Source organism: Macaca thibetana, chromosome 11 (genome assembly GCF_024542745.1).
Source record: "Macaca thibetana thibetana isolate TM-01 chromosome 11, ASM2454274v1, whole genome shotgun sequence".
NCBI lineage: Eukaryota > Metazoa > Chordata > Mammalia > Primates > Cercopithecidae > Macaca > Macaca thibetana.
In genome coordinates, this window is record NC_065588.1 from 25,035,763 (window position 1) to 25,057,258 (window position 21,496).

A 21,496-nucleotide genomic window follows, 5' to 3' on the forward strand; every position below is an offset into this window, starting at 1 on the left:
GGGCTCACAGATTGGTTCAATCAGGTATGATGTTTACATAGCGCACTGGGAAGGCTGGTTGCCCCACCCTAATCTTATGTGCACGTGAATTCTCCTCTTGGCGGGCACCAGCTTGTCTGCACTTTACTGTACACTTGGCTGGCAGAGAAGGGAAGATGGAGCCGCCATCTTGAATGTGTCTGGTTCCTAGTTTCTGCCAGCATTCACTGGTGCAAGCTCCCAGCTTGCTGGTCTATGTATGCAGCTCGACTTTACAGGCTGCTCTTCCTTAGAAAATATTTTGGGTTTTCATTAAAAAGAAAAGCCTTACCAAGGACTCCCGTACCCTCACTATCTGCCTAAGTGATTTCTTAACTCCTATATCAGCCTAAGATCTGATGCTTTAAAAGTGTGGCACTTCCTCCTCCTCTCTGTCTCCTGCCACCATGTAAGATGTGCCTTGCTTCCCCTTCACCTTCTGTCATGATTTTAAGATTCCTGAGGCCTTTCTGGCCATGATGAACTGTAATTCAATTAAACCTCTTTTCTTTATAAATCACCCAGTCTCAGGTAGTTCTTTATAGCAGTGTGAAAATGGACCAATACATCCTCACAGCCTCAAGACCTCGAGCAGTGCCTGATGCTTACATAATGGGTACTCCTCAAATATTTGTTCAATAAATGCATTATAAGAATCTCAGTTATCCTGAGGCAAGAGAAAATAAGAGGGTACACATTTTTCTTATTTTTTTGAGACAGAGTTTAACTCTTGTCAATGGAGTGCAGTGGTGTGATCTTGGCTCCCTGCAACCTCTGCCTCCCAGATTCAAGCGATTTTCCTGCCTTAGCCTCCCGCATAGCTGGGACTACAGGCACACACCACCATTTCCAGCTAATTTTTGTTTTTTGGTGTTTTTTTGAGATGGAGTCTCACTCTGTCGCCCAGGCTGGAGTACAGTGGCACGATCTCGGCTCACTGCAAGCTCCGCCTCCCGGGCTCATGTCGTTCTCCTGCCTCAGCCTCCTGAGTAGCTGGGACTACAGGTGCCCACCACCACACCCAGCTAATTTTTTTTTTTTTTTTTTGTATTTTTAGTAGAGACGGGGTTTCACCATGTTAGCCAGGATGGTCTCGATCTCCTGACCTCGTGATCTGCCCACCTCGGCCTCCCAAAGTGCTGGGATTACAGGCATGAGGCACCATGCCCAGCCTAATTTTTGTATTTTTAGTAGAGAAAGGGTTTCACCATATTGGCCAGGCTGGTCTCGAACTCCTGACCTCAGGTGATCCACCTGCCTCAGCCTCCCAAAATGCTGGTTACAGGGGGATACGAATTTTTCCTGCTTGGCTATCAGTTGTACCACTTGCCACATCTCAGTTTTTTCTACATTTTGGCACCAGCTGCTCTGGTTCTTCCAGTTTTAGGGTCTTTTGATCAAGATATTTTGGTTTCCTCTATAGAAACAAGGCTCCATAACATTCTTCTTCTTCTCTCTCTCTCTAATTAAGCTATTGCTGTATTAGCACTTGTAAGCTACCCAGTGACTGCAGGACATGACTGCCCCACCCTCTGGTCTGTGCCCAAGGTGAAATGGATGTGGTAATGATTCTTCCACGGACCAAGTGGATCCAGTGAGTTGCCTGTAGGACATCCAGAAGGCTCACTGACGGAGTGTTGTGGGAAAGAGCAGAAAGCTAGAAACCACCCCTCATTAGCTCTTTAGTCCAGAGAGGAATCCAGCATGCAAAAATGCAGAAAAAGATGATTTGTCCTCGAGTGGATATGAAGGCAGGGCATTCTGGAGAGAGTCAGGGAGATGGTCAGAGAGCTTAGGTGGCCAGGAAACAGAGCTCTCCATGTGTTTCCACTCATGGAATTAAGGAACTCAATACCAAGTCCCAACAGAATCAACTCATTCCTCTATATTTTCCCACACCCCGCCAGGCCCCGAGTCCAAGTTACCATCGTCTCTTCCCTGCATCCCTGCCACAGCCCCTAGCCTACGCCACAAGGAACTCACCCTTGGCTTCCTCTCCAGAGCACACTTTCCTGACAGTGAATCTTCTAATTTTAGCATCTTTTACAAATCAGGTATCTTGAGAATTTCCCAAGTCATCATGTCTTTGTTCCTTTTTCTTAACAGTTCCTACTGCAATTTATCCCTTTTTCCCTGGCATTTTACTATAAAACAGCAAGAGGAAACCAGGCTACACTTTGAAGACTTGACTTGGAAAGCTACGCCAAATATCCAAGTTCAAACAAATTCTGCTTTCCATGTAACCGTAAGACACAATTCCACAGTTTCATTCCACTGTATAACAAGGATCCTTTTTCCTCCAGTTTCCCTAAACATGTTCCCTAAAAAGGGTCCCTAAACAAACCTTTCTCAGCCTTCACCAACAACACTTTATGAAAACCTACACTTCTACCAACCTTCTACAATGACTTTGATATTCTCTAAAATGAAACACATTTTCTTTACCACGCTCACTTCCAAGTCCTCACCAGCAGCACCTTTAATATCCCTACTTCTACTAACAGTCTTTCTAAGGCAAGCTAGGCTTTTCCTATCTTGCTCCTCAAAATTCTTCCATATGTGGACCAACACTCAATTCAAAAGCCACTTCCACATTGTTTAGGTATTTGTTACCGTAGCACACCATTTCCAGGTACCAAAATCTGTATTCGTTTACTACTGCTGTTGTAACACATGACTGCAGACTTTGTGGCCTGAAAGTACACAAAATTATTCTGGTCTTTTTTTTTTTTTTTTTGACAAAGTCTCACTCTGTTGTCCGGAGCTGCACGCCCCGGCCATAGCGAATAATAATTAAGGATTAAACGCCTGAGCTATATTCATTTCCACCCCACACCTTCTCCCTATCTTTGCCTTTTTTCCCCTGTACTAATACCTCATTAAAGATGGCGCTCTTCCTGCTTCTTCTTCACTCACTTTTCCCGCGCCTGGGAAAATTGTTACTTAATAGCGCTCGGGAGGCTGAGGCAGGAGAATGGCGTGAACCCGGGAGGCGGAGCTTGCAGTGAGCTGAGATCCGGCCACTGCACTCCAGCCTGGGTGACAGAGCGAGACTCCGTCTCAAAAAAAAAAAAAAAAAAAAAAAAAAAAAAAAAAAAAAATAGCGCAAGCGCAACATGACGTCCCACCGGAGAAACCGAAACTAACCTGGCCACGCCCTCAGCAATGAGATCATTTCCGCCTTAGCCCAACCCCTTCCCTTCCAAGTGTATATAAGGCAGTGCATTACCGCCATTAAACGAGACTTGATCAGAGCACTGTCTTGTCTCCATTTCTCGTGTCTCTTGTTCCCCAAATTCCCACCCCCTCCTCCAGGGCCTGCTCTGACTATCCCGCGGGCCGGGATACTCTGTAGCCCAGACTGGAGTGCAGTGGCACAATCTCAGCTTACTGCAATCTCTACCTCCCGGGTTCAAGTGATTCTCCTTCCTCAGCCTCCCAAGTAGCTGGGTCTACAGGTGTGCACCACCACACTTGGCTAATTTTTGTATGTTTAGTACAGACAGGGTTTCACCATGTTGGCCAGGCTAGTCTCAAACTCCTGACCTCAAGTGATCTGCCTACCTTGGCCTCCCAAAGTGCTGGAATTACAGGCATGAGCCACCAGGCCCAGTGTTGAAACTACACAAAATTATTATCTTATGGTTCTGGAAGTTCCAAATCAAGGTTTCAGCAGAGCTGCATTCCTTCTGGAGGCTCTAGAGTGAGAATCTGTTTTCTTGGCTTTTCCAGCCTCTATAAGCCACCTGCATTCTTTGGCTCATCCTCATCCTCAGAGCAAGTAATGGAGCTCTTTAAATCTCAATCTCTCTCTCTGTCTCTCTCTCTCTCTCTCTCACACACACACACACACACACACACACACACACACCCCTTGCTTCCACTGTGGCATCTCCTTCTCTGATTCTGCTTCTGACCCAATGCCTCCCTCTTATAAAGACCCTACTGATTGTACTGGACCCATTTAGATAATCAAGGATAATCTCTCCATGTCAAGATCCATAACTTAATCACAATCTGCAAAAATCCCTTTTACCATGAAAGCTTCTAGGGATTAGGCTATGGGCCTCCTTGGGGGCTGTGATTCAGCCTACCACATTCACCAACCCCCTATTATGGGCCAAGCATTGGACGACATATTGTTGCACAGTGGTAAAAAACTGGACATGCTCTCTGCTCTCAAGAAATATATGGTCTAGTGGAAGAGTCAGATATCAATCCCAAAATCACATAAATAATCACCCCGATACAATCATTGCAAGTTGAGATGAGGGCGCTGAAGGCCTGGGAAACACGGGAGTCCCAAGTCTCTTTGAGGAAGTAGCATCCAATCTGAGGTTGGCAGGGTGATAAGGCACCGCTGGATGGGGACTCAGAAGAAGACCTTCTAGGCAGAGGCATCAGCAAGTGCGGAGGCCCTGAAGAAAAACAGTTTGGGGGATGAGGGAGGTGGAAATGACAAAACAAGATGAGACTGTAAAGATGAGAAGGACCAGATCCCTTGGGAACTTCTAGAGCACAGTGGGGACTTCGGGTTTTATTCAAAACCTAACAGGAAGAGGTTGAAGAGGTTTTTTGCTTAAAAAAACTTTTTGTTGTTTTTTGTCTGTTTGTTTGTTTTTGAGACAGGGTGTCACTCCGTAGCCCAGGCTAGAGTGCAGTGACGTGATCACAGATCACTGCAGCTCCTCCTGGGCTCAAGTGATCCTCCCACTTCAGCCTCCCAAAGTGCTGGGATGACAGTGCTGGGGCTGTGAGTCACCATGCCCCACCGGGTTAAGGAGTTTTTAAAGCAGGTGACTGATGTGATCCCTCTGCCCTGGAGAACAAATTGGGTCTGAGAGACAAATGGGGATGAGAAAAAATGGAAACACATATATTCAGTGAAGAGAATACAGTGGCCTAAACTGGGCACATTATAGTAGTTAAAATAGATAGGACTGCATAGACGTAAGATAAGTCTTGGGCCAAAAGTGACTCATAAGACTTGAAGGAATTTGGTGTATGATTCAAAGGTCTGGGATATGGCCATAGGTGTAGCTGGCATATGAGGAATGTAGCAAATTAACGGAAATGAGAAATTAAAGGGACTAAGATGCCAAGAATGGGAACGGGCCATCCACATGCACCTTAAAATAAATGGGAAAACAGCACATGGGAGGGAAGAGAGGAGGTAAGTGCTAAAATCTACAGTGGATAATGGGGCCAGAGGGACTGGGATGTTTTCCAATGATGGTTAGAGGAAGAGAGAGCACAGACTGCTGGTCTGAGTAGCAGAGAGCAGATGCTATGCGAGGAGTCTCATGTGGAAACAGTACTGGGCAGGGTGAGGGCATCAGCCCCACTCCTGCCCTGGATGAGGGGCAGAGAAAATGAGCAGCCTCCACTTTAAAGATTGGCAGAGAAATGACCTCACCTAAGACCAGGAGGAGCAGGAAACATTTAGGGAAGATAAAGTGGAGTGTGATAATATTGGTTGCAAAGGGTATTGTGGGCAGATTTGAGTGGGAGGGTCTATTGTGGGTCGAGTTAAGAAAGAAAATGCAGAGCATCAAGAGTGAAGGTGATGGGGACAATGTGGAAACAGTGACATGGGGAATTTAACTGGGTGCTGGGTTGCCAATGCTTTAAGTCCCAAGAGTGCATTCCGTGGGGGATGTTGGGTGGTTAGGCCTCTCTGTATTTACCAATGGGCTGGAAGGGAAGCCCAGCATGCTTTTCCTCAAAGTCTTCTATGATTAGGGAATGAGCAAGTGAGTCTGGGCCCGGGAGTGTGGGGTTGTGTAAAAGTGCTCTTACCGCCACGTTCATCCGGTCTCCTTACGTGGTTCTGCTTAAATGTCACCTCCCAATACAGCCTTTCCACATACACAGAACCTTGTGCAGACTTCTACTGTAGCACCTACTATATGCACTCTATTGCCTTTGCTATTTATTTATTTATTGAGATGCAGTCTTGCTCTGTCACCCAGGCTAGAGTACAGTGGTGCAATCTCGGCTCACTGCAGCCTCCACCTCCCAGGTTCAAGCAATTCTCTGCTTCAGCCTGCCGAGTAGCTGGGATTGCATTGCATGCCACCACACCCAGCTAATTTTTGTATGTTTAGTAGAAACGGGGCTTCACCATGTTGGTCAGGCTGGTCTCGAACTCCTTGCCTCAAGTGATCTGCCTGCCTCGGCCTCCCAAAGTGCTGGGATTATAGGCATGAGCCACTGCACCCGGCCACCTTTGCTTTTTTTGTATCTCTCCCTAAATAGAATTGTTTCTCAAGAGTGAGAATAATGCTTGAATTATTTCTGTTTTCCTATTACTGGGTACAAAGTCTGGTAGCCTTGGTAGGAGCTACATAAATGTTTAATTAAGTAAAACTTAGCCATTGTTTGCTGGTCATTATTGTACTATATATATGGTAGATTTGAAGTAAAGTTTAGACATTCTTCATATAATGTTTACTGTGAATCATTACAGTGTGTATACTGTGAAGTATACATATTATATTTAACTTGCTTTCTTAATAGATAATTTTCAGTTAGTTAAATTAAATACAACACTTTGGAAATATTGTCAAAAAATATGTTACTGTTCTTAACTAAAATTTGCTTAAATGGCCGGGTGCAGTGGCTCATGCCTGTAATCCCAGCACTTTGGGAGGCTGACGCAGGTGGACCACCTGAGGTCAGGAGTTCAAGATCAGCCTGGCTAGCGTGGCAGAACTCTGTCACTACTAAAAATACAAAAATTAGCCAAGCGTGGTGGCAGGCATCTGTAATCCCAGCTACTCGGGAGGCTGAGGAGAATCGCTTGAACCCGGGAGGCTGGAGATTGCAGTGAGCCGAGATCACACCACTGCACTCCAGCCTGGGTGACAGAGCAAGACTCTGTCTCAAAAATAAAAATAAAAATAACAAAATAAAATTTGCATAGGTACCAATATTTCAGATTTTCTTGATAATGGCTCTGGTGTCAAGCTAATTTCATTATAAGGCTTCAATTTTAATTCAATTTTGATTATAATAAACTCACATGTGTCAAAAATCAAATATATAAATATATACAGTGAAAGGCTCAGGGTGACTTTCTTTCTATCTCTACCTGAGAGAGCTTACTGGTTCTTTCCTCAATTGTTTTCTTTTAATGTCATTATTTTTTACACCCAATGACTATGCAAATAACTTCCAATCTTTGTAATCACAAACAATGGTGCAATAAATAAAACTAAATATTAACAATGATGTTGAATCATTAAATCTATTGCAAACTATGCAGTTACGTTAATATGGTTAAAACAGTCTCTCATTTCAAGCTTTGAAGTGTTGTCCTTGAATATCAAGTGGTAGACTGAAGTACTCCTGTACATACTGTTCTAAGAACATTGATCAAGAAGGAAGGTGCCAGTTAACCAGCAAATACAACATTAACACACTCAGTTATTAAGGAGCATAAACTTTATTGACATCCTACATCTATATATTCATGGAACTACTGATGTTATTAATAAAATATTTGCTGTATGGCCGGGCGTGGTGGCTCACGTCTGTAATCCCAGCACTTTGGGAAGCTGAGGCGTGCAGATCACCTGAGGTCGGGAGTTCAAGACCAGCCTGACAAACATGGAGAAACACTGTCTCTACTAAAAATACAAAATTAGCCATGCGTGGTGGTGCACGCCTGTAATCCCAGCTTCTCGGGAGGCTGAGGCAGGAGAATCGCTTGAACCCGGGAGGCAGAGGTTGCGGTGAGCTGAGATCACGTCATTGCACTCCAGCCTGGGTAAAGACAAGAGCAAAACTCCGTCTCAAAAAGAGACAAGAGACAAGAGCAAAACTCCATCTCAAAAAAACAAATAAAAAAATTTTTGCTCTAATGTTACTGAATTTTTAAAAGCCAGTTTAGTTAATATCATGCTTTATAACCAAGTAATGGTTATATGTTATATGATTAATGTTATATGATTTCTTTTAAATAAGCATAAAGACTCATGGAAAACTATCAGCAGAACCAACCATGAATGGTTGATGTGTATAACCAAAAGAAAAAGGAAATAAGTTATCAGGAGACTTTTGAAAGTAAATATAGTAGGTGCCAGAACTTTCCACAGGGAGTTTGAGAAATCCTTTTTCTCGAGGCATTTAAATGGAATAGAACCGAAAGCTAGAAAAATAAACTCAAAAGAACAATCCTTCTTCAGCAGAAGTAAAAGCTCAAAATGACCTAATAGATTTTTTCTTTCAAAATTCTAGGATTCAATGAACACTGCTCTAAGTGCCTCTTTTGTTGGATTTGTTTGTCAGGGTATGCATTCATTAGTTTGCTTAAAAACTGCATTGTTTGCAACAAAGAAAAACATGTTGAACAGTATCGGAATTGGTTAAGATTCCCAAACACATGACTTTGTTCTAGATTCTAAGACCATTCCAAGGATGTTTGCCTTTACATACTGCCTTAATCTGAAAACTAGTGATTGAACAGTCTGGCATTACTGAGGTTGTTCATTATGATTTTTGTGGTGTTCAGTTTACATTCCTATGTAGCATCTTTTTGTATGAATTTTCCTACAATCAATTTAAAATCAACCAGCTGTGTGGTTTGCCAGTAGATACATATAGCAGCTATATGAGTTTGGCAATAGGCATTAAGACCATGTAAATACTTTACTTTTCTCTGTGTTTTTATAACACTCTATCTTTTGGAAATCAATTAAAGTTTTAACGAAATCCAAGTGTGGAAAGATCTATGTACCGTTCAAAAACAGAGAAGTATAAAACAGAATCAATTAATCTGAATCTTGAAAGTTCAGAAACAGGCGCTCGATTTAACTCAACTAGTATCTGTAAAGCACCAACAATGGTGCAAGGTTCATGCCAGCGTAGAAGAAAAGGTAAGTGCAGAGGAGTTGCAGCGTATGATCAATATCTTATTAGTGCAAGGTTCATGCTAGAACAGAGGAAAAGATAATAAGCACAGTGGAATGAAAGCATTGATCAGTATCTTATTTCCTGACTTCAAAATGTAAATCTATGCACACCTTCCCACCTTTCGCCCATGTTCATTCCACTGCAAAAACATGATCACTGTTCTCACAAGGTGTCTGGGGAGTGGGCTGCATGGTGAGCAATGTGGTGCAAATTATAGATAGGATGGAGGGAATTAAAAACCAGTAAATGTAAATATAAGAACTCATTTTGAGGTAGATCAAATCCTCTATTATGACCAGAGAAATGCATGCACATAGAAGAGGTGTAGGTCGATTTTAAAAGGTCTCAGGCACTAAGCTAAACTCAGGAGACAATGGGGAAGCCATCGATTTTGAGTGGTGGAGTGAGATCGAACAGCACGTAATGAAAATTAAGCTTCAGACCAATTGGGAGACTTCTGGAATAATTCAAGCAAGAAGTAGTGAGAGCATAAACCAGTATGCATGGCAATGGGAAAGAGAGAACTTGTAGTTTCAGAGAAGACAGAGTCCACAGGACATGGTACCTGATTGAATATGTAGAATAAGAGAATAAGAAAGAAGTAAAAGATGGTTGGCTGGGCGTGGTGGCTCACACCTGTAAACCCAGCACTTTGGAAGCTCGAGGCGGGCGGATTACTTGAGGTCAAGAGTTCTAGACCAGCCTGGCCAACATGGTGAACCTCATCTCTACTAAAAATACAAAAATACAAAGCCGGGTGTGGTGGTGGGCACCTGTAATCCCAGCTACTGGGGAGGTGTGGGGAAAAGAAAGATCAGACTGTTCTGTGCCTATATAGAAAGAAGTAGACATAAGAGACTCCATTTTGTTCTGTATTTGAGATGCTGTTAATCTGTGACCCTACCCCCAACCTTATCCTTGCAAGAGACATGTGCTGTGGTGACTCAAGGTTTAAAGGATTTTGGGCTGTGCAGGGTGTGCTTTGTTAAACAAGTGCCTGAAGGCAGTACGCTTGTGAAAAGTCATCACCATTCTCTTAATCTCAAGTACCCAGGGACACGTACACTGCCAAAGGTGCAGGGACCTCTGCCTAGGAAAGCTAGGTATTGTCCAAGGTTTCTCCCCATGTGATAGTCTGAAATATGGCCTCGTGGGAAGGGAAAGACCTGATCGTCCCCCAGCCTGACACCCATGAAGGGTCTGTGCTGAGGAGGACTAGTACAAGAGGAAAAAAGGCCTCTTGGCAGTTGAGATAGAGAAAAGCATCTGTCTCCTGCCCGTCCCTGGGCAATGGAACATCTCGGTGTAAAACCCGATTGTATGTTCTGTTTACTGAGAAAGGAGAAAACCGCCTTAGGGCGAAAGGTGGGACTTGCTAGTGCAATGCTGCTCTTTATGCACTAAAAAGGTTTATGGAGATGTTTGCATATGCATATCAAGACACAGCACTTTTCCTTAAACTTCACAGAGATCTTTATTCACATGTCTTACTGCTGACCTTCTCCCTACGATGATCCTATTATCCTGCCACTTCCCTTTTTCTGAGATGGTAAAGATAATGATCAATAAATACTGAGGGAACTCAGAGACCGGTGCTGGCATGGGTCCTCTGTATGCTGAGCGCCGGTCCCCTGGGCCCACTTTTTCTTTCTCTATACTTTGTCTCTGTGTCTCATTTCTTTTCTCAAGTCTCTTGATCCACCTAACGAGAAACGCCCACAGGTGTGGAGGGGCAGGCCACCCCTTCAGGGAGGCTGAGGCAGGAGAATTGCTTGAACCCAGGAGATGGAGGTTGCAGTGAGCCAAAATCGTACCACTGCACTCCAGCCGGGGCAAGAGAAACACTCTGCCTCAAAAAAAAAAGGATGACTGGTCTTGGGCCAAATATACACCCTTCCTACAATCAGCTGTGGCTAAGGTGGGGTCAGGTCACCTGCTAGGAACATGGCCATATTGGCCTTCTCCTTAGACAGGTACCACAGGTAGGGGAAATTATCTAAGTGGGAAGTAGGAAGGCTAGGCACCCCAAACTCCTACACTCCACTAAGAAATTGCATATTAACCTTGGCTAAGAAAACACCCACACACACTTCCAAACTAGTTGAAGATCAAAGAAACTGGGGTGCAGATGGTATGAACCGAGTTCTATTCTGTGACTATACACCTTAGATCTTGATGAGATGAAACAAAGAAGAAAGTGATAACTTACGTGCTGTGAACAAACAAACCATTGGTTGTTTATCTCGAACTAAAAGGCAAGTGATTGGAGATTTTCAACATTCAAATGGCAGCGTGAAGATTCTGCTTATATAGTTTCATATCTAAGCTGACTGCAAAGGCAAGAGCCAATAGCTCTCCACTGCTCTGAAAAATAAATCATTTCAGTCTTTTCTACCTATCTTCCATGCTATATGCCCTCTATTGTCCTGGCTTTAATAACCAGTAATTTAGATATAAAACTTTGTGTCTAAATGTGTTTGTACATTTCGCAAAAGACTGGCCATACTTTTCACAAGATTTACAAACCGGCCAGGTGCAGTGACGATGCCTGTAATCCCAGCACTTTGGAGGCCAAGGTGGGTGGATCACTGGAGCCCAGGAGTTCAAGACCAGCCAGCACAACATGGAGAAACCCCATCTCTACAAAAAAATACAAAAATTTGCCGGGCGTGGTGGCACATGCCTGTGGTCCCAGCTACTCAGGGGGTTGAGGCAGGAAGATCATTTGAGCCCAGGAGGTTGAAGCTGAAGTAAGCCATGATTGCACCACTGCACTCCAGCCTAGGTGACAGAAAGAGACCCCAACTGGGGGAAAAAAAAAAAAAATTACAAAGCGGTGTCAGACCCAAGAAAGCCTAGAACCTGGAGAGATCAATAGCACAATAGACTAGGAGTCTGTCTACTTTCTCATTTTGCTCTTTTATTTGTATTATTTATTTATTTATTATTAAGCAATTCTAGTAAGTTTTCTGATGCTTTCCTTAGAAGAATGTTTTCAGTTAAAGTAGTTTGCAGCCGGGCACGGTGGCTCACGCCTGTAAGCCGACCACTTTGGGAGGCCGAGGCGGGTGGATCATGAGGTCAGGAGATCGAGACCATCCGGGCTACCACGGTGAAACCGCGTCTCTACTAAAAATACAAAAAATTAGCTGGGCATGGTGGCGGGCACCTGTAAGGAGGGTGAGGCAGGAGAATGGCGTGAACCTGGGAGGCGGAGCTTGCAGTGAGCCGAGATCGCACCGCTGCACTGCAGCCTGGGCAACAGAGCAAGACTCCGTCTTAAAAAAAATAAATAAATAAAAAGTAGTTTGCATGACATTTAGAAAATGGAAAGCAAAAGCACCAGTTAAGCAAGGAAGTCCTGCCTCAAACCTGCACGTGTTTCTTCTATAAACACCAGCACTATTCTTGTACGTATACAGAGCACCCACTGACACCGAAAACCATGGAACCCTGAGTCATGTGTTATGCTTCCCCGTGTAAACTTTGCAGCTGTCTTTTAACTCTACCTTTTATCTTCAAAGTTCAAGGAAACATTTATTATGATTTCAAATTCCTGAACTCACATGTAGTCCTAAAGTCAAAACAATGTAACTTGGTATCTAAATCAACTGAAATGAAATGAAATGCACTTGGCAAAATCACCCTTTTATGTAGTGGTGGAATGCTAACAACTGCCCTGTGACCATCCTGTGCAAATCCACTCTTGGCCTCATCCCAGGATATACCCAAACTTCGTCTCAACCGTGTCTCTTTGTCAGTCACGTTAAGAGACAGTTGTGGAATGTTTGGTCTAGAATATCCCAACAGGTGCTCCTTCCGTCTCGATTTCTATGGAGTCAAATAGAATTTGATCTGTAATCCTATTTCCAGGCTTCCTAAGTCTTCCTAAAGCAGATATCCATTTATAGTCAAAACAGCAAAAACAGTTCTCACACTGAGAGACAAACTGTAAATGCAATTGATCAAACATTCAAATCTACACATCGAAATAAAGAACTGACAAATGAATTGGTTCTTTTTAGATTAAAGACTATTCTTAATGGAGCTAGCTGGGTTTCACAAGTATTTCACAACTTTCAATCAAAAAGAGCCAATGTTTTTCAGCATGACTTCGGATTATTACTTGCAATTTCCTCTATTTTTTTCTTTATTGATCTTCCCTGTTTCCATTCCTCCATTTTCCTGTATTTTTGCGACATAACTATCTCTTTCTTTTAGATTTTATTTTTCCCATTAATTACTGAACACAAGAAAAATGTTTTGCAAAATAGTCTTTCCCACCAAAAACGTATGACAGTAGAAAAATGTTTATGTGACATGCTATGCTGTATTCATAAGGTAGTCTAATTTCTAAGCTATTTTAAGGATATGAGTACTCAATTTTTAGGGGAAAGATAATTTAGCTTTGTAGACTTCAGAGGACAAATTATAAGCATAGTTGAAATTGATGCCTGAACCCTGGTGTTCCAGGAAAGATAGATTCTCCTTTGCCTTCACCATTGACATTGTGAGTCACCGACAAGGTCTTATGATGAAACTGTTTACCAATATTTGCAAAGTTGAGTTTATGAATAAAAGCACGTAAATGCTTAATTTGAAACATTTAAAAAATGTGAGTTGCACCTCACATTTATGTCTTGGCTGAACTGCATACAATCCCATTACAGTGGCCTTAGTTGAATGGACAGAGGCTCCGGAAAGGCCATCAGTAGGAACATTTACCATATGTCAGGTGAAATGTATAGACCGTTTGGACAGCTGTTAAGGGGATAATGTTACAATACAAAGGCTGCCTATATTTTTGACCATAAAATGAGCAGATCAGCCATCGTTTCTGTCAGGCCTCTGAGCCCAAGCCAAGCCATCGCATCCCCTGTGACTCGCACGTATACACCCAGATGGCCAGAAGTAACTGAAGAATTACAAAAGAAGTGCAAATGCCCTGCCTCGCCTTCACCGATGACATTCCACCACAAAAGAAGTGAAAATGGCCGGTCCTTGCCTTAAGCGATGATATTATCTTGTGAAATTCTTTTTCCTGGCTCATCCTGGCTCAAAAAGCTCCCCCACTGAGCACCTTGTAACCCCTACTCCTGCCCGCCAGAGAACAACCCCCCTCTGACTGTAATTTTCCTTTACCTCCTATAAAACGGCCCCACCCTTATCTTCCTTCGCTGACTCTCTTTTCGGACTCAGCCCGCCTGCACCCAGGTGAAATAAACAGCCATGTGGCTCACACAAAGCCTGTTTGGTGGTCTCTTCACATGGACGTGCATGAGTTTCCTCCTGTGCTCAAAAAGAATGATAGCACATGCCTGTAATCCCAGCACTTTAGGAGGCTGAGATGGGCAGATCGCTTGAGGCCAGTAGTTCCAGACCAGCCTGGCCAACATGGCAAAACTCTGTCTCTACAAAAAAATACGAAAATTAGCTGGGTGTGGTGGTAATCCCAGCTTCTCAGGAGGCTGAGGCACAAGAATTGCTTGAACCTAGGAGGTGGAGGTTGCAGTGAGTAGAGATCACTCTGCAGCACTCCAGCCTGAGCAACACAAGTGAGATTCTGTCAAAATAAATAAATAAATAAATAGAGAGAGAGAGAGAGAGAAAGGAAAGAAAAAAGAATGACAGCATCAGATAGAAACTAGAGTATACCCAGGACAATTATGTCTGTAGTGGAAGGTCCCAGATTCTCACTCTCCAATATAGTAACCAAACCTTCCTGAGCATAAGGTTGATCATGCCACTGGGTTTCCCTGGGGTGGGTGTCTGTTATTTAAAGAAATTGTGGTTACCGACACTAAAGGGAAACAGAGAAAGTTGTTTATTTTCCAACTTCCTATACCAATTGAGAAGAGGCCATTTAAAGAAGCTGGCAACCTGAAACCCCAAAAGATGTAACTAGTCGAAAGGCTCAAGATAGCCACCATTTAGAAACAATCTTTCATTCATGCACAGAAATAATTTACTCATAAGCCCAGCCCTCTCAGTTAGGTTAATAACACCACTCTCAGCTTTCCAGCTGTTTACTTCCCTTGCTTTATTTCTAGAAAGGAGAATAAGGAACAAAATATATAATTATGAAAACAATTGGAATGTCAGCCTACAGACAAAACTGAGACAAAATTTATATAAGGAGAGAGTATACTGAAGTCATATTTGAGGACTGCAACCAAGGAAACACCAAATCAAGTTGCCCTGAATATATACAGCAGTTACTAGTGGGTTTTTAAAAGAAAAAAGAGGCAGTTTCTAAGTTGTTTGAGAAGAATTTATATTAAAATAACATAAACTACATAAACTATTGATAGGCTAAACATTGTTTTTTGTATCACAAATTCCAGGAACATAATGAGTGAGGCACTCAGTCAGGAACAAAACGTCTTTAAATAATTGCTCCCGTGCATGGCTACAGGGGGTGTGGCTGAAGTGTCACACACCTGTGTTTCTGGGCCTGATAAATTGTGTAGCCTTCACAAAGCTCAGATCGCCCTGAGCTATTTTTCTTTTTTCAGAGAGTTGCGCAACTACTGTCAGAAAGCACCTCTTGGTTTTAGTTCACAGTACAAACCTCAGTTGTGATCAAATGTTTTCAACTTCCTTTCATAATAAGGTTTTAAACTCATTTCAAATAACTAGATCTGGTTCTAATGGGCTGAAAAGCAAGAGAAATTCTTGCGTACAAATGGAAAAAGCTCTTTTTCCCCCTTTCTCTCTGTACTTCTGAAATCAAATGAAATTACTCATTATTGACACTTATCAGAAGAAAATATCGACCAGCATTAAATTCTTGTCCTCCTCAACCCCCACCTCTTTTTTTCTTTTTTCTAACCACCACCCTTTTGTTAGGCCAGCTTAACTAGCTTTATATCTCTGAGCCTAGCCTGAGGGGCCACATCCTGTGTCTGGAATGTAAAACCCCTCTTCCCACTAGGCCTCCGGTCTTCCCTACACACACACACACACACACACACACACACACACACACACACACACACACACACAGAGAGACTTCCCTTGCCTCCATCCCATTCACATGTGTATTATTTTTAAATCTCCATCTAAATTTATTAAGTCATAATACAGACTTACCATTTTTGTACACATGCTACTCAGTGTATATGCTATGTTCCTTATCCAGTTGCCCATTCTGTATGTGTCCATCTTAAAATACAAGCTCATGCATGACTCAAGCCTGGAGAATTTGCTGAGGACAAAGGCAGTCAAGATGCCATGTGCAAATAACATTTTTTTAAAAAATTAAGCTTGTGATAGCAATACATATTTAAGAGGTAAGTGGAAAGATGTTTGAAATATTGTGATAAAACTAACTTAACGGAACCTCCCATACTTCTTCGATCACACCTAGAACACAATCGTTTCTTTCTTAATCTTAGGAAATATCAGGGAACAGAAAAGAGACAACTTGTAGGTATCTAGTTTCCCATGTTATAAAAGTACCTTGTGAAAGGGACAGGGGTTTTTGGACCTACAAAAATGCGTCATCAGCCACAACTCCACATGGACAGGAAAAAGCTGCAAAAGCAAGGCTGTTCATTCTTTTAGTTTTCTCCTTTTACTTACTAAAGCTATAATCAACTAAAGTGTGTTTTTCATCTAAAATGAAACAAGCATGAGGAAGCCAGAAATAGAACCTCTAACTATAGAAGAAAGGTTGCATGATCTCTGTTGAATACAAAATACAGTTTCCACTCGGTTACTGTTTAACTGTAGTGAAAGTTTTTGTTTGGAACAAACGCACTATTTACATATTATTTCTTCTAACTGAAACTATGGTCTGGGATGGGTTGTAGATAAGAGCAGTTTAGAACCATGCTTCATCTCCCTCCTTCGAAACTCCGAAACGTGGCTTTATTTCTACCACAAGTTCAGATTGCATTATGGTCATCTCAATTCCAAAATATTAGATGGCAAGAATATCTGCCCATCCTTCACTTTCCTTAGAAAACGTTGTTCTTCGGATTTTAAATGCGATTGCAGTTTTCCAGTGTGTGAAACCAGGAAAGCAAAACACTCAGCGATGTACATACCTACACCTAAATCATCAGAAATAATAGGCAGCTAGGCTAATTATCCTTGATTAGCAAGATCAGAGCCGTAAGGGTGCTCACTGGTTTAATAAATGAATGCCCTTAGGCGTCTATCATTTGTAACTCCTAGAAGCTTTAATTTCCACAAGAAACAAAATAAGACAAGCCTTCTGCTTTTAACAGCGAAAAGACCGTTTTCCCTCCCCTCTCCACCCGGGTCAACTCTTCCAGCCGCTCCCTCCTGCATCACACACACGCTGCAGGAAAGCCCATTTACAGCCCGGGACATCCCCAGACCTCCTCTCCAAACTTCCCCACCTCCTGTGCATAGGAGAAACTGAGAGAAGCCCCCACTTCCTTTCCAAACTTCACAAGCAGGGGTGGGAGCTGTAGCAGCCTTTTACCTCCGTTTCCAAAAGCGAATGTGAAAAAGTTCGAGAAGGCACATCCTGCGAGAGGAGGTTAAACCGAAATCTGAACAGAATGCACTGTCCCTGCAAACTACGACTGATAAAAAAGATATTGCAGACGTTTGCGGGGGGTATAAGCCATGGTTGTCTCGCCTTCCTCCCCTCCCTACCAACTGTGTTTCTTGGAGAAATCGCCGGTTCGATTCATGCACACATTTTTGTAAAACACAGACAAAATCCTAAGTAGTTACCTTCATTGTTCCGTCGGCCACGAGGGAAGCTGGAGCTGAGCGGAGGGCAAATCCCAAGGGTCGCAGCCCCTGACCGCGTGGACCGTGTCTGCGGCTGCAGAGCGCAGTTCCGGCTGCGGCAAGACCTGGGGCAGTGCCCGAGGCGGCGGCGAGTACACGTGGCGGGCGGGATTGCAGACCCGCCCTCTCGCGGCGGAGACTCGCGACTTAGCAGATTGCATCAGCAGGAAGACACTCAGGCTACTCCCCCAGGCCGGCCGCCCCCAGATGGTGGAGTCTCTTCCCAGCCCGAAGATTCGGAGCCAGGGCCCAGCCCCTAGCCTCACTCACTGCTCACTCCTGGGATGCAGGGCGGAGGTGCCAGCGTTGCAAGCAAGTGACACGGTTACCCCCAATAAGTCTCTGTAGGTGCGTACCCGAGTGTGGGAATGCCCGTGTAACATTTATATGGGGAAGTCAAGGAGAAGGAGGAAAGAAACAGATCAGAGGTCAAATGTGATTGCCATTCCCTCATCACTGGCTCCTGACCACCTCCCTACTGTCCCCAAAGTCACTTTGCTGCATGTTGATAGGACCATGGCACAATCCTGCCCAAAATTATACATGTATCCCCCGCGGCTACTTTAAATGTACTTTTGCAATAGTCAAGAACATGTGCCTGGTTTGCCAACCTCTTTCCTGGAGTTCCTTACTCCACCCTCAAATATAACCATTTTTGCCAATTTATTATGTACATGGGGGAACATTTTTCATCCTTTAATTTGAGCATATAAAATTCTTTATAATGTGAAAGTCCCCTGTATGTTCCCTCCCCACATCTATACAAAGCTCTAGGATTGCTACTTTTCCGTGTCCAGCTCCTAGGTCAGCCTCCATGACTCCTTAAGTGTGCAGCTGGTTGACCTCCGCTCCCTCTCTGTCAAGCTGGCAAACTCCTATTTTTATAAATTTCAACCCAAGCCTTTGCTGTGGAAGCTGCCTCTGATGCCCTCAAACAGAATTGGGCCCTTTGTCTATGTGCTGCACTTTGTCCATATCCTTTCTCAAAATCAATTATTTTATTTTATTATTTTTTAATAGAGACGGGGTCTCACTAAATTGGCCAAGCTGGTCTTGAACTCCTGGCCTCAGCAATCCCCTCACCTCAGCCTCCCAAATTGCTGGGATTACAGATGTGAGCCACTATGCCCAGCTTCTTAATTTTACTTTAATTATTTGTTTGCACAGTTGTCACTTCAGTGGATTATGAGATTCTTAAGGGCAGATCCTTTGTCATATTTATCTCCCATACTGAGTGGCCTGCCTTGGAAGAGAGGGAGTGTTGAAAACAAATGTGTCAGTGCTTAATGACTGTTGGTCAGGTGAATGAATGGTGAAATTACGTGTTCAACAAATGTACTGAGTGATTTCTACATGCTAGGCTGATGTATAATAGTGGTGTGTAATCTGAAATGTCTCAAAATGGAGCCATTTATGACAAGGAGATTCAGCCTCCAGTGAAATTGTTGACCCCTCAAAGTGATAAGCATATGTCTGGTGGACTGAGGTGATAAGATAACACCTGCTGTGGCCTGGCACCATTGGCAAGAGAGTAGAGAGAGGCAGCTGAGATAATGGCTATGGGCACTTGCAGACGGCCGTGAAAACCGAAAAGTAATGAAAACCTGAAAGTAACTGACCACAGCCAAAATGCTTGCAGAAGTTCTGCCCCTGAGAACTCTGAATCTGTAAGCATTCAATCAGCCATTGAGTCCTTGTGAACCCTCCTGGCCCCCGTCAGCATAAGCACAGCTAGATAGATTTGAACCTGACACTGACATGAGACAGGCAATGTGCAAAATGCTAGGGACTGAGTGAGAAACAACAAAAATGTTCTTACCCTCATGAAGCTTATATACTAGTGTGAGAAACAGAAAGTAAACTTTAAATCCGGTAGCAAAATGTCTATCCACTGAGGAATGAGTAAATAAAACATGGTATAATCCATACAACGGAATATTATTATATTCCACAATAAAAAGAAATGAAGTACTGATTACATGTTGTGACGTGGATGAACTTGAAAACTATGCAAAGTGAAAGAAGCCTCTCACAAATGACTACATATTATATGATTCCATTTATGTGAAATGTGCAGAACAGGAAAATCCATAGAGACGGAAAACACATGGTCGTTTTCAATCTAGGGACAGGGTGGAATGGAGAGTGAATGCTCATGGGCATCGGATTTCTTTTTGAATTAGATTGTGGTAATGGTTACACAACTCTGTGAACACACTAAAAACCACTGAATTATACTCTTTAAATAGGTGAATTGTATGTTTTGTGAATTATATCTCAATAAAGATGTTACTTTATGGCCAGGCATGGTGGCTCACACCTAATCCCAGCACTTTGGAAGGCTGAGGCAGGCAGATCACTTGAGGTCGGGAGTTCAAGACCAGCCTGGCCAACATGGTGAAACCCCATCACTACTAAAAATTGGCCGGGCATGGTGGTGGGGTGCCTGTAATCCCAGCTACTCTCAAGGCTGAGTCACAAGAATCGCTTGAACCCAGGAGGCAGAGGTTGCTGTGAGCTGAGATCGTGCCACTGCACTCCAGCCTAGGCAGTAGAGTGAGACTCAGTCTCAAAAAACAACCAAAACAAAACAAAACAAAAAAACAGGCATCATGTGGTAAATGTTATGAGAAAGAGTGATAAGGGGATAGAAAATGATGGAGTCATAGACATAAATGCATTAATAAGTTCTAGAGCAAGCCTGGCAATTACTCCTAGATCCAGTGACCTCACCCCCAACCCCCCACCCCCACCCAACGCAGGATTTTTCTCAGTCCATTTGCCAGTCAAGGATCTCCGACCGGCAATGATGGAGGCCTAACTTGGGGCACACTACCTGCCACAGGAGGCACCTCGCACAATTTGTCCACCTGAGTCAAGTCTGCCTTGCACATCGGTTCCTGAGTTCTTGTCCCATGCCCAAGAAAAATGAAGATGTGCTGACAATCAAAGAGTGAGCAAGGCAGGGAGTTTTATTGAGTGATGAAACAGCTTTCAGCACAGAGGGAAGCAGGGGTGGTCCCCCTACCTGAAGGCAGGAAAGTCCCCTCCATGAGGCTGAGTCCTGGGGCTTTTTATGGGCTCAGAATAGGAGAGGGGCAGGCAAACAGGAACAGAAATTCTCACTCTGCATCATGGATTTCATCCAGGACCAGCAGTCTGGTCTTTCAGCCTTCAGGCTGTTTTTGGCTTGAAGGTACGATTTCACCTCTGCCTCCATCCCTGTCACTGTCACCCCTATATAAGGATTCTTTTGATGTTAGCAACAAAGGAAGGGAGAAGGTAGTATATAAAAGAAAGAGAGAAAGAGAGAGAGAAAGAAGGAAAGAGGAAGGAAGGAAGGAAGGAAGGAAGGAAGGAAGGAAGGAAGGAAGGAAGGAAGGAAGGAAGGAAGGAAGGAAGGAAGGAAGGAAAGAAAGAAGAAAAAGAACTTGAAGGGAAGTGAGAAAGTTAGGGAATTAACATCCACGGAAGAATATGAGGGCCAGCATTCACGCCTGTAATCCCAGCACTTTGGGATGTCAAAGTAGGAGTTCAAGACCAGCCTGGGTAACATGGCAAAACCCAGTCTTTATAAAAATTGCAAAAATTAGCTGGTTGTGGTGGTATGTGCCTGCAGTCTAAGCTACTCCCAAGGCTGAGGTGGAAGGATCACTTGAGCCCAGGAGATCCAGGCTGCAGTGAGCTGTGATCACTTCACACTTCACTGCATTCCAGCTTGGGTAACAGAGCAAGACATCATCTAAAAAAAAAAAAAAAAAGAATATAGGAACAATGTGGCTACGTCTCT

At 43.4% G+C, this 21,496-nt stretch overlaps 1 protein-coding gene across 1 annotated transcript in view; it reads right to left on the reverse strand.

Moving 5' to 3' along the window:
- BCAT1 (branched chain amino acid transaminase 1) overlaps positions 1-18,186 on the reverse strand; it is a 137,447-nt gene extending 119,261 nt beyond the window's left edge. Inside the window, exon 1 of the mRNA XM_050746722.1 lies at positions 17,647-18,186. Coding sequence (XP_050602679.1) covers positions 17,647-17,652 — 6 coding nt within the window. The 5' untranslated portion in view covers positions 17,653-18,186. The remainder of the gene's footprint in view (positions 1-17,646) is intronic.
- Between the last annotated feature and the right edge of the window lie 3,310 nt (positions 18,187-21,496).